This window comes from Elephas maximus, chromosome 17 (genome assembly GCF_024166365.1).
Source record: "Elephas maximus indicus isolate mEleMax1 chromosome 17, mEleMax1 primary haplotype, whole genome shotgun sequence".
NCBI classification, from domain to species: domain Eukaryota; kingdom Metazoa; phylum Chordata; class Mammalia; order Proboscidea; family Elephantidae; genus Elephas; species Elephas maximus.
In genome coordinates, this window is record NC_064835.1 from 18317153 (window position 1) to 18332162 (window position 15010).

Sequence of the window (15010 nt, forward strand, 5' to 3'; positions counted from 1 at the left end):
AGGCAGGGCTTCCTGGGCTCAGTTCTGTAAGACAATTGGCTTAAAAGGGTGTATGTGTCTTTCTTAGATCAGTTACAGTGCAGCAATTACACGGATATGTGACAGGGAGGCATGGCAGTGCAGTTACCTCATCATTACCAGATGTTCCTCTATTTCTAAGCAGATGGCTGCCTCTACGGTGAAAACGGAACTACAAACAGGGAAAGGCAACCAATCCTTAAACTGGCCGCTTCAAATCGTATCAGGTGTCTCATATATATATATACACACACACACACACATATATTAATTCTCTCGCACACTATAGATGTTGAGTATCTTTTCATGTATATTTTGGCCGTTTGAATATCCTCTTTGGTGAAATGTCTATAGGCAAGTTTCCGTGTACACGCAATATATGTTTGAGAGTTATTTCCAATAGGTCACTAGCTGTGTGTTATGGATTGTACCTAAAAGTCAAGCAAGCACTAGGAGAAACAGAGAAGATTTCTATCTCATTTGCTCTGGGGGAATATGCAGTCCCTTAGGTGAATTTTTGGTTTTTGTTTGAGGTGAAATTTTGAGTAGACTATTGAGTCTCCAAAGCTACAGGGTAAAACCATCTCTAACTGTGTATAAACAATTTCATAATTCTCTCTTTCCCAAAGGTTTTGAATTATGGGAGGGCTTTTATGGAAGCCTCTACATCAAGCCCCTGAGACTGTGAAGCTCAGAACAAAATAATTTATGTGATGCTACCTGTAATTACATTGAAAACATTGTCTCTTCTCCTCCTTTATTTTGTAGTTGTAATGATTACCTCTGGGCAAAATTATAATTAAAATTCATGATCTTTATCTGACTGAGTCTCAGAGCAAGTAAAGACTGAGATTTATAAATGCCCCAAGCCTCTTCACACAAAAGGAGGGATTTTAGTTCAGGAGTATGACTTTCTCCATCAGCAGAACTATTTCTCTTTAGAGAACAACAGTGGAGAAGAAACCACATATATAGTTTTGATGTCTTTAGGCAAGAGGAGGGTGAGCACAGAATCTCTTTTTGTTATATTCCTTTTCAAACCCCAGAGCCATGGAAAATAATGGACCTCTCTGCTATGCTCTGCTCTGATCCTGAGGTGCAGAGAATCCCAAGGTAACATATTAAAGGGTTAGTGTGGAAGGAAAGTAAAGGTGAGAAGTAGTGCTGAGATTATAGGGTTTGCAATGCCTCCAGCCCACTTCTTAGAGTATTTCCTATGAAGGAGGTCCAGGATCCATTCCTGACTTAATAACTCCCCTGCTGTGTACCTTTGGAAAACCAGAGGGCCTCTGTGATTCTCCTAACTCTCTACTACAACCAGCACCAGTTGCCACTAAGTCAGTTATGACTCATGATGACCCCACGTGTGCAGAGTAGAACTGCACTCCATAAGGTTTTCAAGACTAGAACTTTCACAAGCAGATCCCTGGGCCCTTCTTCTGGGGCAACTCTGAGTGGGTTCAAACTGCCAAACTTTTGGTTTGTAGTGTTTGTGCCACCCCAGGACTTCTAACTCTAACTTTCCCTAACACTACAATGGCCATAAAGTGCTCATGATCACCTTACACAGTGTCCAGTATGGACTGGTGGTCAGAACAGGGTAGGTGAAGTTTGGTGAGTAAGATTGTTGTTGTTGTTGTGTGACATTGAGTCTATTCCAACTCAAAGTTACCCAATAAAACAGAGTAGAACTTCCCCATAAGGTTTCCTAGGCTGTAATCTTTCCTGAGACAGATCAACAGCTCTTTTCTCCCATGGAGAGGCCAGTGGGTTTGAACCCATGACTTTCAGATAGCAGTCAAATGTTTAACTACTCTGCCACCAGGGCTCCTGAGCAAAGAGTGACAAAAATAAGTTGGAGCATGAGAAGGAACAGAAGGCATTTGTGACAGATTGAGGCAAAGGAAAGATGAGACATCACTTCTTCACCTTTTGACCCAATTCTTCCAGTATTACCTATTGCTGTGTTTAAGCCTCCATGTACCTGTCCTCCTTGACTGATCTCTCTGTAGTGGTAAAAACCCAGAAGAGTCTCTGGGCTTCTCATCTCCAGGAGGGGGATGAGTTTGGGATTGCATGAGAAATGTGGGTTCTGACTCTATTCTCCTGTGTTTACAGATCCCACTGGAAGAGAATGGATACTGGAAATAGTTCGTTAGTAACCAAGTTTATCCTTGTAGGTTTAACGGAATACTCAAAGATTCAACTCCCCCTCTTCTTCCTCTTCCTAGGAATCTACATTGTCACTGCGGCAGGTAACTTGGGTGTGATCACTTTAATTGGGCTGAATGCTCACCTTCATACCCCTATGTACTACTTCCTCTTTAATTTATCCTTCATTGATCTCTGTTACTCTTCTGTCATCTCTCCAAAACTGCTGGTAAACTTTGTGTTGAAGATGAACATCATCTGCTATGCAGGATGCATGACTCAGCTCTTTTTCTACTGCTTTTTTGTGAATGCTGAGATCTATGTGTTGACAGTGATGGCCTATGATCGCTATGTGGCCATCTGCAAACCCCTGCTGTACACAGTCACCATGTCCCCTCAAGTCTGTTCTGTGTTGGCTGTGATTGTGTATGTGGGAGCATTTGTTGCTGCTTGGGCTCACACGGGATGCATGCTGAGGCTGACCTTCTGTGATGCCAACACAATCAACCACTACATGTGTGACATCCTCCCCCTCCTGGAGCTCTCCTGCACCAGCACTCACATCAATGAACTGGTGGTTTTCACTATTATGGGCTTTAATGTTGCTGTGCCCTGCCTCACCATCATTGTCTCTTATGCTTACATTCTCTCCAGCATTCTCCACATTCACTCCAGGGAAGGAAGGGCCAAGGCTTTCAGCACTTGTAGCTCACATATAATTGTTGTTTGTGTTTTCTTTGGATCAGGGGCATTCGTGTACTTCCATCCTTCTTCTGTTTTGTCCATGGACCAGGGGAAAGTGTCCACCGTGTTCTATACCATCGTGGTGCCCATGCTCAATCCTCTGATATACAGCTTCAGGAACAGGGAGGTTAAAATTGCCCTGAAGAAAAGTTTCAAGAGAAAAGCATTTTCCTGAGCTGGAGCTGTATTAAGTACTGTAAGATGACAGGGTTCTTTTTAATCTTTTCCCCTTGCTATGGAATTCTTCATACAGAAAGAAGTGAGGTATAATAGAAAGAACATTTGATTTGGAATCAGGATGTCTGTGTTGAAAGCTCTGCATAATATTACTTCATGGAGTTATTGAGAAGAATGAATTAGTGAAAATGAGAGTGTGTAGCACAGTATTGGGGCCTAATTGCTGTGAAGTTGATTTCCTCATTCTTTTTTTTTTTTTCCTTTTTCTTCTCTTCACTCCTCTCTCTTCCTTTCCAATATTTCTCCCTTACATTTTAAAGAAGTTTTTCATAATTTTTTTTTCCAAATAGATTTACTAGTTAATTAAATATTCTGGTTATGGAAATAAATCTTTCACAGGTAACTTTAGATAGCGTTCACATCTGAACTTCAGCCCTGTATGTTTAGTATAATTCTAATTTGGATTCTTGAGAGGCATCTGTTATTCAATAAGTGAAAATTAAACTTATCATAGCAGCACCTTACCCCACCAAACTCTTGGTGTGATCTCTGTGACAGTAAATGACACCATCATCTACCTAATTGAGCAAACCTCAAACCAGTGTCTTCCTTGACTCTTCTTTCTTTGCTTTTCCTCCATACCTAATTAAGGGCTGACATTTTTTACCATCCTTATTGTCACTGCTTTGCCCCAGGGTACTATCATTTCTCATCTGGTGTGTCTCTACACTGTATAATCCAACCAGAGAGCTTTTTCATTCTTCAATAAGATCTAGCTTGACCCCGTTCACTCTAATTGCCTTTAAGATAAAAAACAAAATTCCATAATATGCAAAACAAGGGTCTTGATATTTTGCCCCTGTTTGACTCTCCAGCCTGACTTTTCTGTCCCTAATCTCCCCCCTCTTTTCTTCCCAGAACCGAGTGCTATAGTTATACTGAAATTACCCCCCATAATTTTCCAAACATAATACGATCTTGTTCCCTCGCACAATTTTCCATAAACTCTTCTCTCAGCCTGGAATACCTTCATCTATGCTCTTCTTTGCCTTGCTCAATCTACCCATATTGCAGGGATGAGGTTTCCCATAACCCCTGAGAAGTCTTTCTGGTCAGGAAGACAAGGCTACACACCTTTGGATATATTTTTACAGCACTCTATGCCTACCTTATTGAGGGAAAGATCCTATTGAGTTGAAATTCCTTTTACCCTTAAATGTCTCCCCTAGTAGACTACGGGCAAAAACTGTATCTTGTTCACCGCTGCATCTCTTCAATCTAGTACTTAATACCTGCTTACCGCAAGTAATTAATAAATATTAAAAAAAAATTTATTCAAATTATAAGGACATCTTAAGAAACTCATTCTTTAAGAAATACTATAGACTTTTTCCAACTTGGCTTTGCAGAAATGGTCAGGGAATTACTTGATGATAATCTAAAGTATATAGGTGGCTTGCTTTGTTTTCTTTAACAGACTTTTCTTTCAAGATGCTTTTTGATCATTGAACAATGCTACTTCCTCCATGGTTATATTTGCCGTCCTTTTACTAGTACATTGTTATTACTGTTTTTATCACTCTTTGTTTTTTGTTAATATTTTGGATATCAGCTGAAGGAAAATTCCTGCCTAACCCATCTTTTGAAGTTTAGGTGCTCCTATTTTATTTTTTGTTTGTTTCTGAGAGTGTAGCAATTGGGCTTGACATAAAATAAGGGCCTAAATGATAGCAATTTTAATACTCATAATTGTCTGATTGTCTTCCTCCTTGTTCAACTTGTGCTGTGAGGTAGGCACAAGTGTGTCTTCTCCACTATTATACCTCCAGTGCTTTTCACAGTATCTAAGTTATTGTGTATAGGAGTCAGGGCGAGGAAGGTGAGAGTAGGGCAGATTTCTAGAAGCAGAATAAAGTAATGAGTGAACTCAAAGTCTCTGTTGTTGGACTACTTGGGTTTGAATTTTGACTCTGCCTTTTTCTGATTGTTTGACTTTTAAAAGTTATTTATCTTTTGCAGATCTCAATGACCTCATCTCTAAAATGATAATAATAATAGTATCTATTCAAATAGTATCCATTTTTGTGAAGACTGTAGTCTACTTGCCTGGGATTCAAACTAGGGTAAATGGGGTTTAGTTCTGCATTTTCCACTGTATAGAATAACTTGCAAAATAAAGGGTTTGGTTGAAGAATGTCCAGTGTTCCATCTATTCTTAAAATCTTGTGATAACTGTGTCTCAATTTCATTTTTACAATCTTAATATTGGAGTAAATCAGTGATTCACAACTTGGATATATGTCAGAATCATACCCAGTACATTTAAAATTATGATCCCCTGGTTCCATCACTGACCCACTCGATCTGAATGTTTCTGTGAGCAGGGCTAAGGGATCCATACTTTCAAAAAAGCTTATTCATATGAAAACATTAGGAAGGTGGGGCCAAGACAGCGGAATAGCCAGACGTTTCCTGCAATCCTTTTACAACAAAAACCTGAAAACACAAGTTAAACTATTATATTTATGACAAGCTAGGAGCCCTGAACATCAAAGACAAGGTTAGAATATGGACTGAGTGACAAGGGAAGGGAGAGATGGTTCAGAAGCAGAGAGGATTTGCTGGACCTGAATTGCCAGGATCCCTCAGGCACCATGCCTAGGAGCGGCTGAGGCAGGCTGGTGGTGGCGTTCTGGCACACTTTCCTGAGGGAGAAGCAGCCAGCTGCACAGCCTACTCACACCTACAGAACCAAAGCTAAGTGCTTGCTTATATTTTACCACGCTCCCAGCCCCCAAGCCAGCTTCAGTGGCTGCTGATTTCCCTGGGCCTGAGATAGCCATGTTGAGCACTCGGAGCAATCCTTCCGGCCTTGGAGTAGGAATAGATTCACAACTGGGGGGAAGATAATTTGCCAGCTCCACTAACTGGGGGAGCTAAAGACAGAAGTGGCCCCTGTCCAGGCATAAAGGGTCTGTTGACTTTGAATAACTTTCCCCCCTGCATGGATTGTGTGAGCCTATTTCAGGAGAACAAGCCCTTGTTGGCAGACTGCAACTGTTTCAGCTGTGCAGTGAAAAGGTGGGTGTCTGATATCTGACACTGCTTTGCCTATTCAATATGCTCCTCACCTACCCACATCAGGGACATGAGGACTAGTGGCTCCTTGAGGTCACCCAGTGACCCGCAACAGGGGTCCAAGGATAACTGATACCTCCCAGTCCTTATAAACAAAAGCATTGGGTGCCCATGGTCCATCTGCAGAGCCCACCCACTTGTATGCTCTAGGGAATAGGGACGTGCCTTTCTCAGAGACACTTCGTGTATGGTTCTCAGCCCCCTGACACATTCAAAGCATGACCCCCTGCTGCAACCAGATACTGGTACCTACATCAATCGCTTCTGCCCATCTAATACTGTATGACAGCTACCTGGACACCTGAGCTGAATACATACAAGAAAAGTGAATGGATTCATAGACTAATATACATGATAGCAGTTCTAGCCATCTGGTGACAGGACACCAGAGCTTCAAAGGGGAAAATAATCAAGCTGGCTCACTCAAGCAATCCATAGGGGTATACCAAAACAAAACAAAGCAAGAAGCTAGGATACAGTAAGCAAACATAAAATGAACTAATACAATAACTTATACTTGGCTCAGAGAAAAGAATCAATAGCAAGTCACATAAAGAAACAGACCATGATCATCACCTCAACAAGCTCACAACACAAAGAATCACTGATCTTCTGGATGAAGCTGCCTTCCTGGAATTACTGGATGCAGAATTCAAAAGATTGATATACAAAGCTCTTCAAGACATCAGGAGTGAAATTAGGCAGCAGATCAAGCAATACTCAGAACAAGCCAAGGAACACACAGATAAAGTAATTGAAGAAATTAAAAAGGTTATTTAAGAACATTATGAAAAATGAAATAAGCTGCAAGAACCCATAGAGAGACAGCAATTAGGAATTCAGAAGATTAACAATAAAATTACAGAATAAGACAACTCTATAGAAAGTCAGAGGAGCAGAATTGAGCAAGTGGAAGGCAGAATTAGTGAGTTTGAAGATAAAGCACTTGGCACCAATATATTTGAAGAAAAACCAGATAAAAGAATTAAAAAAGTGAAGAAACCTTAAAAATCATGTGGGACTCTATCAAGAGAAATAACCTATGAGTGACTGGAGTATCAGAACAGGGAGGGATAACAGAAAATACAGAGATAATTGTTGAAGATTTGTTGGCAGAGAACTTCCCTGATATCATGAAAGATGAGAAGATTTCTATCCAAGATGCTCATTGCACTCCACATAAAGTAGATTCTAAAAGAAAGTCACCAAGACATTTTATAACCAAACTTGCCAAAACCAAAGATAAAGACAGAATTTTAAGAGCAGGTAGGGATAAACGAAAAGTCACCTACAAGGGAGAGTCAATAAGACTAAGCTTGGACTAGTCTTTTCAACAGAAATCCTGTGGGCAAAAAGGCAATGGGATGACTTATATAAATCATTGAAGGGAAAAAAATGCCAGCCAAGAATCATATATCCAGCAAAACTGTCTCTCAACTATGAAGGTGAAATTAAGACATTTCCAGATAAACAGAAATTTAGGGAATTTGCAAAAATCAAACCAAAAGTACAAGAAATACTAAAGGGAGTTCTTGAGTTAGAAGACCAATAATATCAGGAATCAACTAAAGACTAGAACACTGGACAGAGCAATCAGATGTCAACCCAGACAGGGAAATCACAAAAATAAATCAAAATAAAAAAGCTCACAACAGGGAAACAGCAACGTTATTATGCAAAAGGAGAAAACATTAAAACAATAAAGAGGGATTAAGAAATGTAGTCATAGATCTTTCATATGGAGAGGAAGAAAAGGCAATAGAAAGAAATGAAAGTTAAGTTTAAACTTAGAAAAATAGGGGGAAATATTAAGGTAACCACAAAGGAGTCTAACTATCCTGCTCATCAAAATAAAATACAAGAAAAAAATAGAGACTAAGCAGGAACAAAATCAACAACAATGAATAAGAGGAAAAGACAATATATAAACTAAGCGCAAAAAAAATAAGTGGGAAAGAGAAACTGTCAACAAAATACAAAAAAAGACATCAAAATGACAGCACTAAACTCATAAAAAAATATGCTGAATGTAAATAGATTAAATGCACCAATAAAGACAGAGTGGCTGCCAACAAGAGACACAACTTAGATTTAGAGACACACGCAAACGAAAAAGCAAAGGATGGAAAAAAATATATCAAGCAAACAACAATCAAAATAGAACAGGAGTGGCAATATTAATTTCCAAGAAAGTAGACTTTAAAGTTAAATCCACCATAAAGCACAAGGAAGGACAATGTACAATGTTTAAATGGACAATATACCAGGAAGATATAACCATATTAAATATTTATGCACCCAATGACAGGGCTCCAAAATACATAAAACAAACTGTAACAGCATTGAAAAGTGAGATAGACAGCTCCACAATTATAGTAGGAAAATTCAACATACCACTTTCAGTGGAGGACAGGACTTCCAGAAAGAAGCTGAATAAAGACACAGAAGAACTAAATGCCACAATCAACAAGCTTGACCTCATAGACATATACAGAACACTCCACCCAACAGCAACCAACTATACTTTCGTTTCTAGTGCACATGGAACATTCTCTAGAATAGACCACATATTAGTTCATAAAGCAAGCCTTAGCAGAATCCTAAACATTGAAATATAACAAAGCATCTTCTCTGACCATAATGCAATAAAAGTAGAAATCAATAACAGAATATCCAGGGAAAAGAAATCAATCACTTGGAAACTGAACAATACCCTGCTTAAAAATGACTGGGTCGTAGATGGAATAAAGAAATTCATAGACTCCAATGAGAATGAAAACACTTCCTATCAGAACCTTTGGGACACAGCAAATGCAGTGCTCGGAGGTCAATTTATATCAATAAATGCATACATAAAAAAAGAAGTGCCAAAATCAAAGAAATATCCCTATAACTAGAACAAATAGAAAGAGAGAAACAAAAGAAACCCTCAGACACCAGAAGAAAGCAAATAATAAAAATTAGAGCAGAATTAAGTGAAACAGAAAACAACAATTGACAGAGGTAATAAGACCAAAAGCTGGTTCTTTGAAACAATTAACAAAATTAATAAGCCGTTGGCCAAACTGACAAAAGAAAAACTGTTGAGGAAGCAAATAACCTGAATAAGAAATGAGATGGGTGATATTACAACAGACCCAACTGAAATAAAAAGAATTCAGATTACTACAAAAAATTGTACTCTAATGAATTTTAAAACCTATAAGAAATAGATGAATTCCTAGAAACACACTACCTACTAACCTAACACAAACAGAGGTAGAAAAATTTAATACACCCATAACAAAAGAACTTAAAAAGGTAACCAAAAAACTCCCCACAAAAAAAAAGAAAGAAAAGCCCAGGCTCAGAAGGCTTCACTGTAGAGTTCTACCAAACTTTCAGGTTAACACCACAACTACTAAAGCTATTTCAGAGCATAGGAAAGGACGGAATGCTCCCAAACTCATTCTATGTACCCAGCATAACCCTGATGCCAAAACCGGGTAAAGACACCACACACAAAAAAGAAAAATTCAGACCTATATCTGTCATGAACTTAGATGCAAAAATCCTCAACAAAATTCTAGCCAATAGAATTCAACAACATATCAAAAAAATAATTCACCATGACCAAGTGGGATTCATACCAGGTATGCAGGGATGGTTCAACATTAGAAAAACAATTAATGTAATCCATCATATAAATAAAACAAAAGACAAGAACCACATGATTTTATCAACTGATGCAGAAAAGGCATTTGACAAAGTCCAACACCCATTCATGAAAAAAACTCTCAGCAAGATAGGAATAGAAGGAAAATTCCTCAACATAATAAAGGGCATTTATACAAAGCCAACAGCCAAAAAAATCGTCCTAAATGGAGAGTCTGAAAGCATTCCCCTTGAGATTGGGAACCACACAAAGATATGTTTTATCACTGCTCTCTTTCAACATTGTGCTGGAGGTCCTAGCCAGAGCAATTAGGCTAGATAAAGAAATAAAGCACATCCAGATGGTAAGTAAGAAGTAAAAGTATCTCTTTTTGCAGATGACATGACCTTATACATGGAAAACCCTAAAGAATCCTCAAGAAAATTACTGAAACTAATAGAAGAGTTCAGCAGAGCATGAGGATAAAAGATAAGCATACCAAAATCACTTGGATTCCTCTACACCTACAAGAAAATCAGCAAAGAGGTAATCACCAAATCAACACTATTTACAGTAGCCCCTAAGAAGATAAAATACTTAGGAATAAATCTTAACAGAGGTGTAAAAGACCTGTACATAGAAAACTACAAGACAGTACAGCAAGAAACCAAAAGAGACCTACATAAGTGGAAAAACATACCTCGCTCATGGATAGGAAGACTTAACATTGTAAAAATGTCTACTCTACCAAAAGCAATCTATAGATGTAATGCAATTCTGATGCAAATTCCAATGACATTTTTTAATGAGATGGAGAAACAAATCACCAACTTCATATGGAAGGGAAAGAGGCCCCAGATAAGTAAAGCCTTACTGAAAAAGAAGAACAAAGTGGGAGGCCTCACTCTACCTGATTTTAGAACCTGTTACACTGCCACAGTAGTCACAACAGCCTGGTACTGGTACAACAACAGGCACATAGACCAATGGAACAGAACTGAGAATCCAGACATAAATCCATCCACATATGAGCAGCTATTATTTGACAAAGGCCCCCAAACAGTTAAATGGGTAAAAGACAGTCTCTTCAACAAATGGTGCTGGCATAACTGGGTATCCATCTGCAAAAAAATGAAACAAGACCCATACCTCACTCCATGCACAAAAACTAACTCAAAATGGATCAAAGACCTTAATATAAAATCTAAAATGATAAAGATGGTGGAAAAAAAATAGGGACAACACTAGGAACCTTAATACATGGCATAAACAGTATATAAAACATTACTAACAGTGCAGAAGAGCAACCAGATAACTGGGAGCTCCAAAAAATCAAGCACCTATGTTCATCCAAAGGCTTCACCAAAAGAGTACAAAGATTACCTCCAGACTGGGGAAAAGTTTTTAGCTATGACAGTTCCGATAAGAGCCTGATCTCTAAAATCTACATTATACTGCAAAAACTCAAGTATGAAAAGACAAATAGCCCAATTAAAAAATGGGCAAAGGATATGAACAGACACTAAAGAAGGCATTCGGGTAGCTAACAGATACATGAGGAAACGCTTACGATCTTTAGCCATTGGAGAAATGCAAATCAAAACTACAATGAGATTCCATCTCACTCCAACAAGGCTGGCATTAATCCAAAAAATACAAAAAAATAAATGTTGGAGAGGTTGTGGAGAGACTGGAACACTTATACACCTCTGGTGGGAATTTAAAATGGCACAACCACTTTGGAAATGGATTTGGTGCTTCCTTAAAAAACTAGAAATAGAACTACCATACAATCCAGCAATCCCACTCCTTGGAATATATCCTAGAGAAATAAGAGCCTTTACACGAACAGATATATGCACACCCATGTTCATTGAATCACTGTTTACAATAGCAAAAAGATGGAAGCAACCAAGGTGCTCATCAACAGATGAATGGATAAATAAATTATGGTATATTCACACAATGGAATATTATGCAACAATAAAGAACTGCGATGAATTCATGAAACATTTTATAACATGGAGGAATCTGGAAGGCATTATGCTGAGTGAATTTAGTCGTAAAAGGACAAATATTGTATAAGACTCCTATTATAAGAACTCGAGAAATAGTTTAAACAGAGAAGAGAATATCCTCTGACAGTTATGAGGCGGGGAGGAAGGGAGGAAGGGAGAGGGTTGTCACTAATTAGATAATAGATAAGAACTATTTTAGGTGAAGCGAAAGACAACACACAATACAGAAGAGGTCAGCACAACTGTACTAAACCAAAAGGAAAGAAGTTTCCTGAATAAACTGAATGGCTCAAAGGCCAGTGCAGCAGGGGCAGGGACTTGGGGACCATGGTTTCAGGAGACATATAAGTTAATTGGCATAATAAAATCTGTTAGGAAATCACTCTTCATTCCACTTTGGAGAGTGGCATCTGGCATCTTAAATGCTAGCAAGCAGGCGTGTAAGATGTATCAATTGGTCTCAACCTACCTGGAGCAAAGGAGAATGAAGAACACCAAAGGCACAATGTAATTATGAGCCAAAGAGGCAAAAAGGTCCACATAAAGCAGAGACCAGAAGAACTAGATGGTGCCCAGCTACAAGAGATACTGCGCTGACGGAACAAAACAGAACCTCTGAGGGAGCAGGAAAGCAGTGGGATGCAGACCCCAAGTTCTTGTAAAAAGACCAGACTTAATGGTCTGACTGAGACTGGAAGTACCCCAGTGGTCATGGTCCTTACACTCTGTTAGCCCAAGACAGGAACCATTCCCGAAACCAACTCTTCAGACAGAGATTGGACTGGACTGTGGGATAGAAAATAAGACCGGGGAAGAATGAGCTTCTTGGATCAAGTAGACACATGAGACTATGTTGGCATCTCCTGTCTGAATGGGAGATGAGAGGGGGCCAGAAGCTGGCCAAATGGACATGAAAAGAGGGAGCAGAGGGAAGGCATGTGCTGTCTCATTAGGGGGAGACCAATTAGCAGTACATAGCAAGGTGTTTATAAATTTTTGTATGAGAGTCTGACTTGATTTGTAAACTTTCACTTAAAGCACAAAAAAATAAAAAAGACAATTCAGAAAACTGGGACCTCATAAAAATTAAACACGTATTCTCAACAAAAGACCGTATTAAAACAGTAAAAAGACAAACTACAGACTAGGAAAACATCCTCAGGAACAATACAGCTGATAAGGTTCTAAGCCGTCAAGTCGATCCCGGCTCATAGCGACTCCATAGGACAGAGTAGAACTGCCCCATAGAGTTTCTAAGAAGCACCTGGTGGATTTGAACTGCCAACCTTTTGGTTAGCAGCTGTAACATTTAACCACTATACCACCAGCGTTTCCATATATGTATAGCTATACATTTATATAAAACTACAACTTAACAACAAAAAGACAAATAACTCAATCAAAGAATGGGCAAAAGGACATGGACACTTAACCAAAAATGATATTTGAGCAGCCAACAAACACATGAAAAGATGCTATGGTCAATAGCCATTAGACAGATGCAAATCAAAACTAAAATGAGAAACCACCACACACCTGCTAAAATGGCAGTGATTAAAACGAACAAACAAACAAAAAATGTTGGTGAGGCTACGGGGAAATTGGGGCCCTTATCCACTGCTGGTGGGAATGTGGAATGGCACGATTGCTGTGGAATGCAATATGGCTGTTGCTCAAAAAATGAAAAATAGACCTACTGTATGATCTGCAATTCCACTCCTTTGTATAAAATCTAGAGATCTAATAGAACTGACAGGAACAGACGTATCCAAGTCTATGTTCATTGCAGCACTATTCACAATAACAAAAGCATGGAAACCCCCTAAGTGCCCATAAATGGATGAATGGATAAACAAAACATGGCACATACATACAATAGAATACTACTCAGCAGTAAAGAAAAATGAGTTCTTGAATCATCTTGCAAAGTGGATGAAACTGGAGGTCATTATGCTGAGTGAAATAAGTCAATCACGAAAGGACAAATATTGTATGATTTCACTTTTATGAAATGACAAAATAGGTAAATATAAAAAGGCCAATGTTGATTGGTGGTTACCAGGGTTGGATGGGTGGGGGAAAAAGGGGAGTCATTCTCTAGGTAGTAGTCACTTCCCGTTTATGGTGATGGGATGGTGGCACCAAAGGTAGTGAAGTTTGCTCAGCTTAACTAATGTTATTGAAACCTACTAACTTGTACACAAGGAAAAAGATGAATTTTGCAACAAAAATAATCAAAAAATATATATATAATAAAACAAACAGGGGCTCCAGATGCTGATACTTCTTAGACATAACTAATCACCTCACAGGATTAGTTTTCTTGCTTTGAAGACTTAGAGTCAAGGCCTCATGGAACAATTCAGTCAATTGACATAATATAGTTGTTAGAGTTTATAATACATTATGACCTTCTAGTCCAGCGAGTAGTGTCTAGAATCTTAAAAGTTTATTCCTTGCCATCTAAGATACAACTGTCAACCTGTATTCTTCCGAAGAAAAAGAGAAAGAATGAAACCTAAGAATCAGAGAAGGAACTGGACTACAGGACTAGTTGTCTCCATGACCCACTGCCTCCCCTACCTTGAGACCAGTAGAACTAGATGGCGCCTGGCTACCAGTACTGAACATTCTGATCAGGGACATGATACATGGATTCTGATAGAAAGGAAGGAAAATGTGGAACAGAACTTCAAATTCTTAAAGAATCCAGCCTTAACAGGAATCACCAAAGATAATTGTCTTGAAATATTCTTTAAGCCTTGAAGCCAAACTATCCTCTGAAGTCATCTTTTAACCAATTAGCAGGTTACCTCAAAAAGTAGAGTATCACCATTGAGTACAGTGCTTTTTAAAAAAAAATTATGTATATGGGTTATATATTCCTCCTTTCAAATTATTTGGCATTTGTTTCATGTATATGAGTCCAAATGGACAACAGTTACTCTAGAACATAGATGAAAAGTTTGGGGTGTAGTGAGGCTAAGATAATAGGAGTGAAACAATTAGAATGGAAGTGATGAGAGTACTGGCACAATGTGAAGAATGTAATCAATATCACTGAATGTATGTAATCAATATTGTTGAATGAGAGAGTGTTTTGCTGTGTATATTTTCATCAAAAATCCAT

The 15010-nt window shown here is 38.6% G+C and overlaps 1 protein-coding gene across 1 annotated transcript; it reads left to right on the forward strand.

Annotated features, from left to right (window-relative positions):
* The first annotated feature begins 2152 nt into the window (after positions 1-2152).
* LOC126061012 (olfactory receptor 145-like) lies at positions 2153-3088 on the forward strand. The gene has a single exon (XM_049857404.1). The coding sequence runs from the start codon at positions 2153-2155 to the stop codon at positions 3086-3088; it is 936 nt and encodes a 311-aa protein (XP_049713361.1).
* The last annotated feature ends 11922 nt before the right edge of the window (positions 3089-15010 follow it).

Bases quoted from the DNA above. Each gene is read 5' to 3' on its own strand.
- LOC126061012 (XM_049857404.1), top strand. From the start codon at position 2,153: ATGGATACTGGAAATAGTTCGTTAGTAACCAAGTTTATCCTTGTAGGT.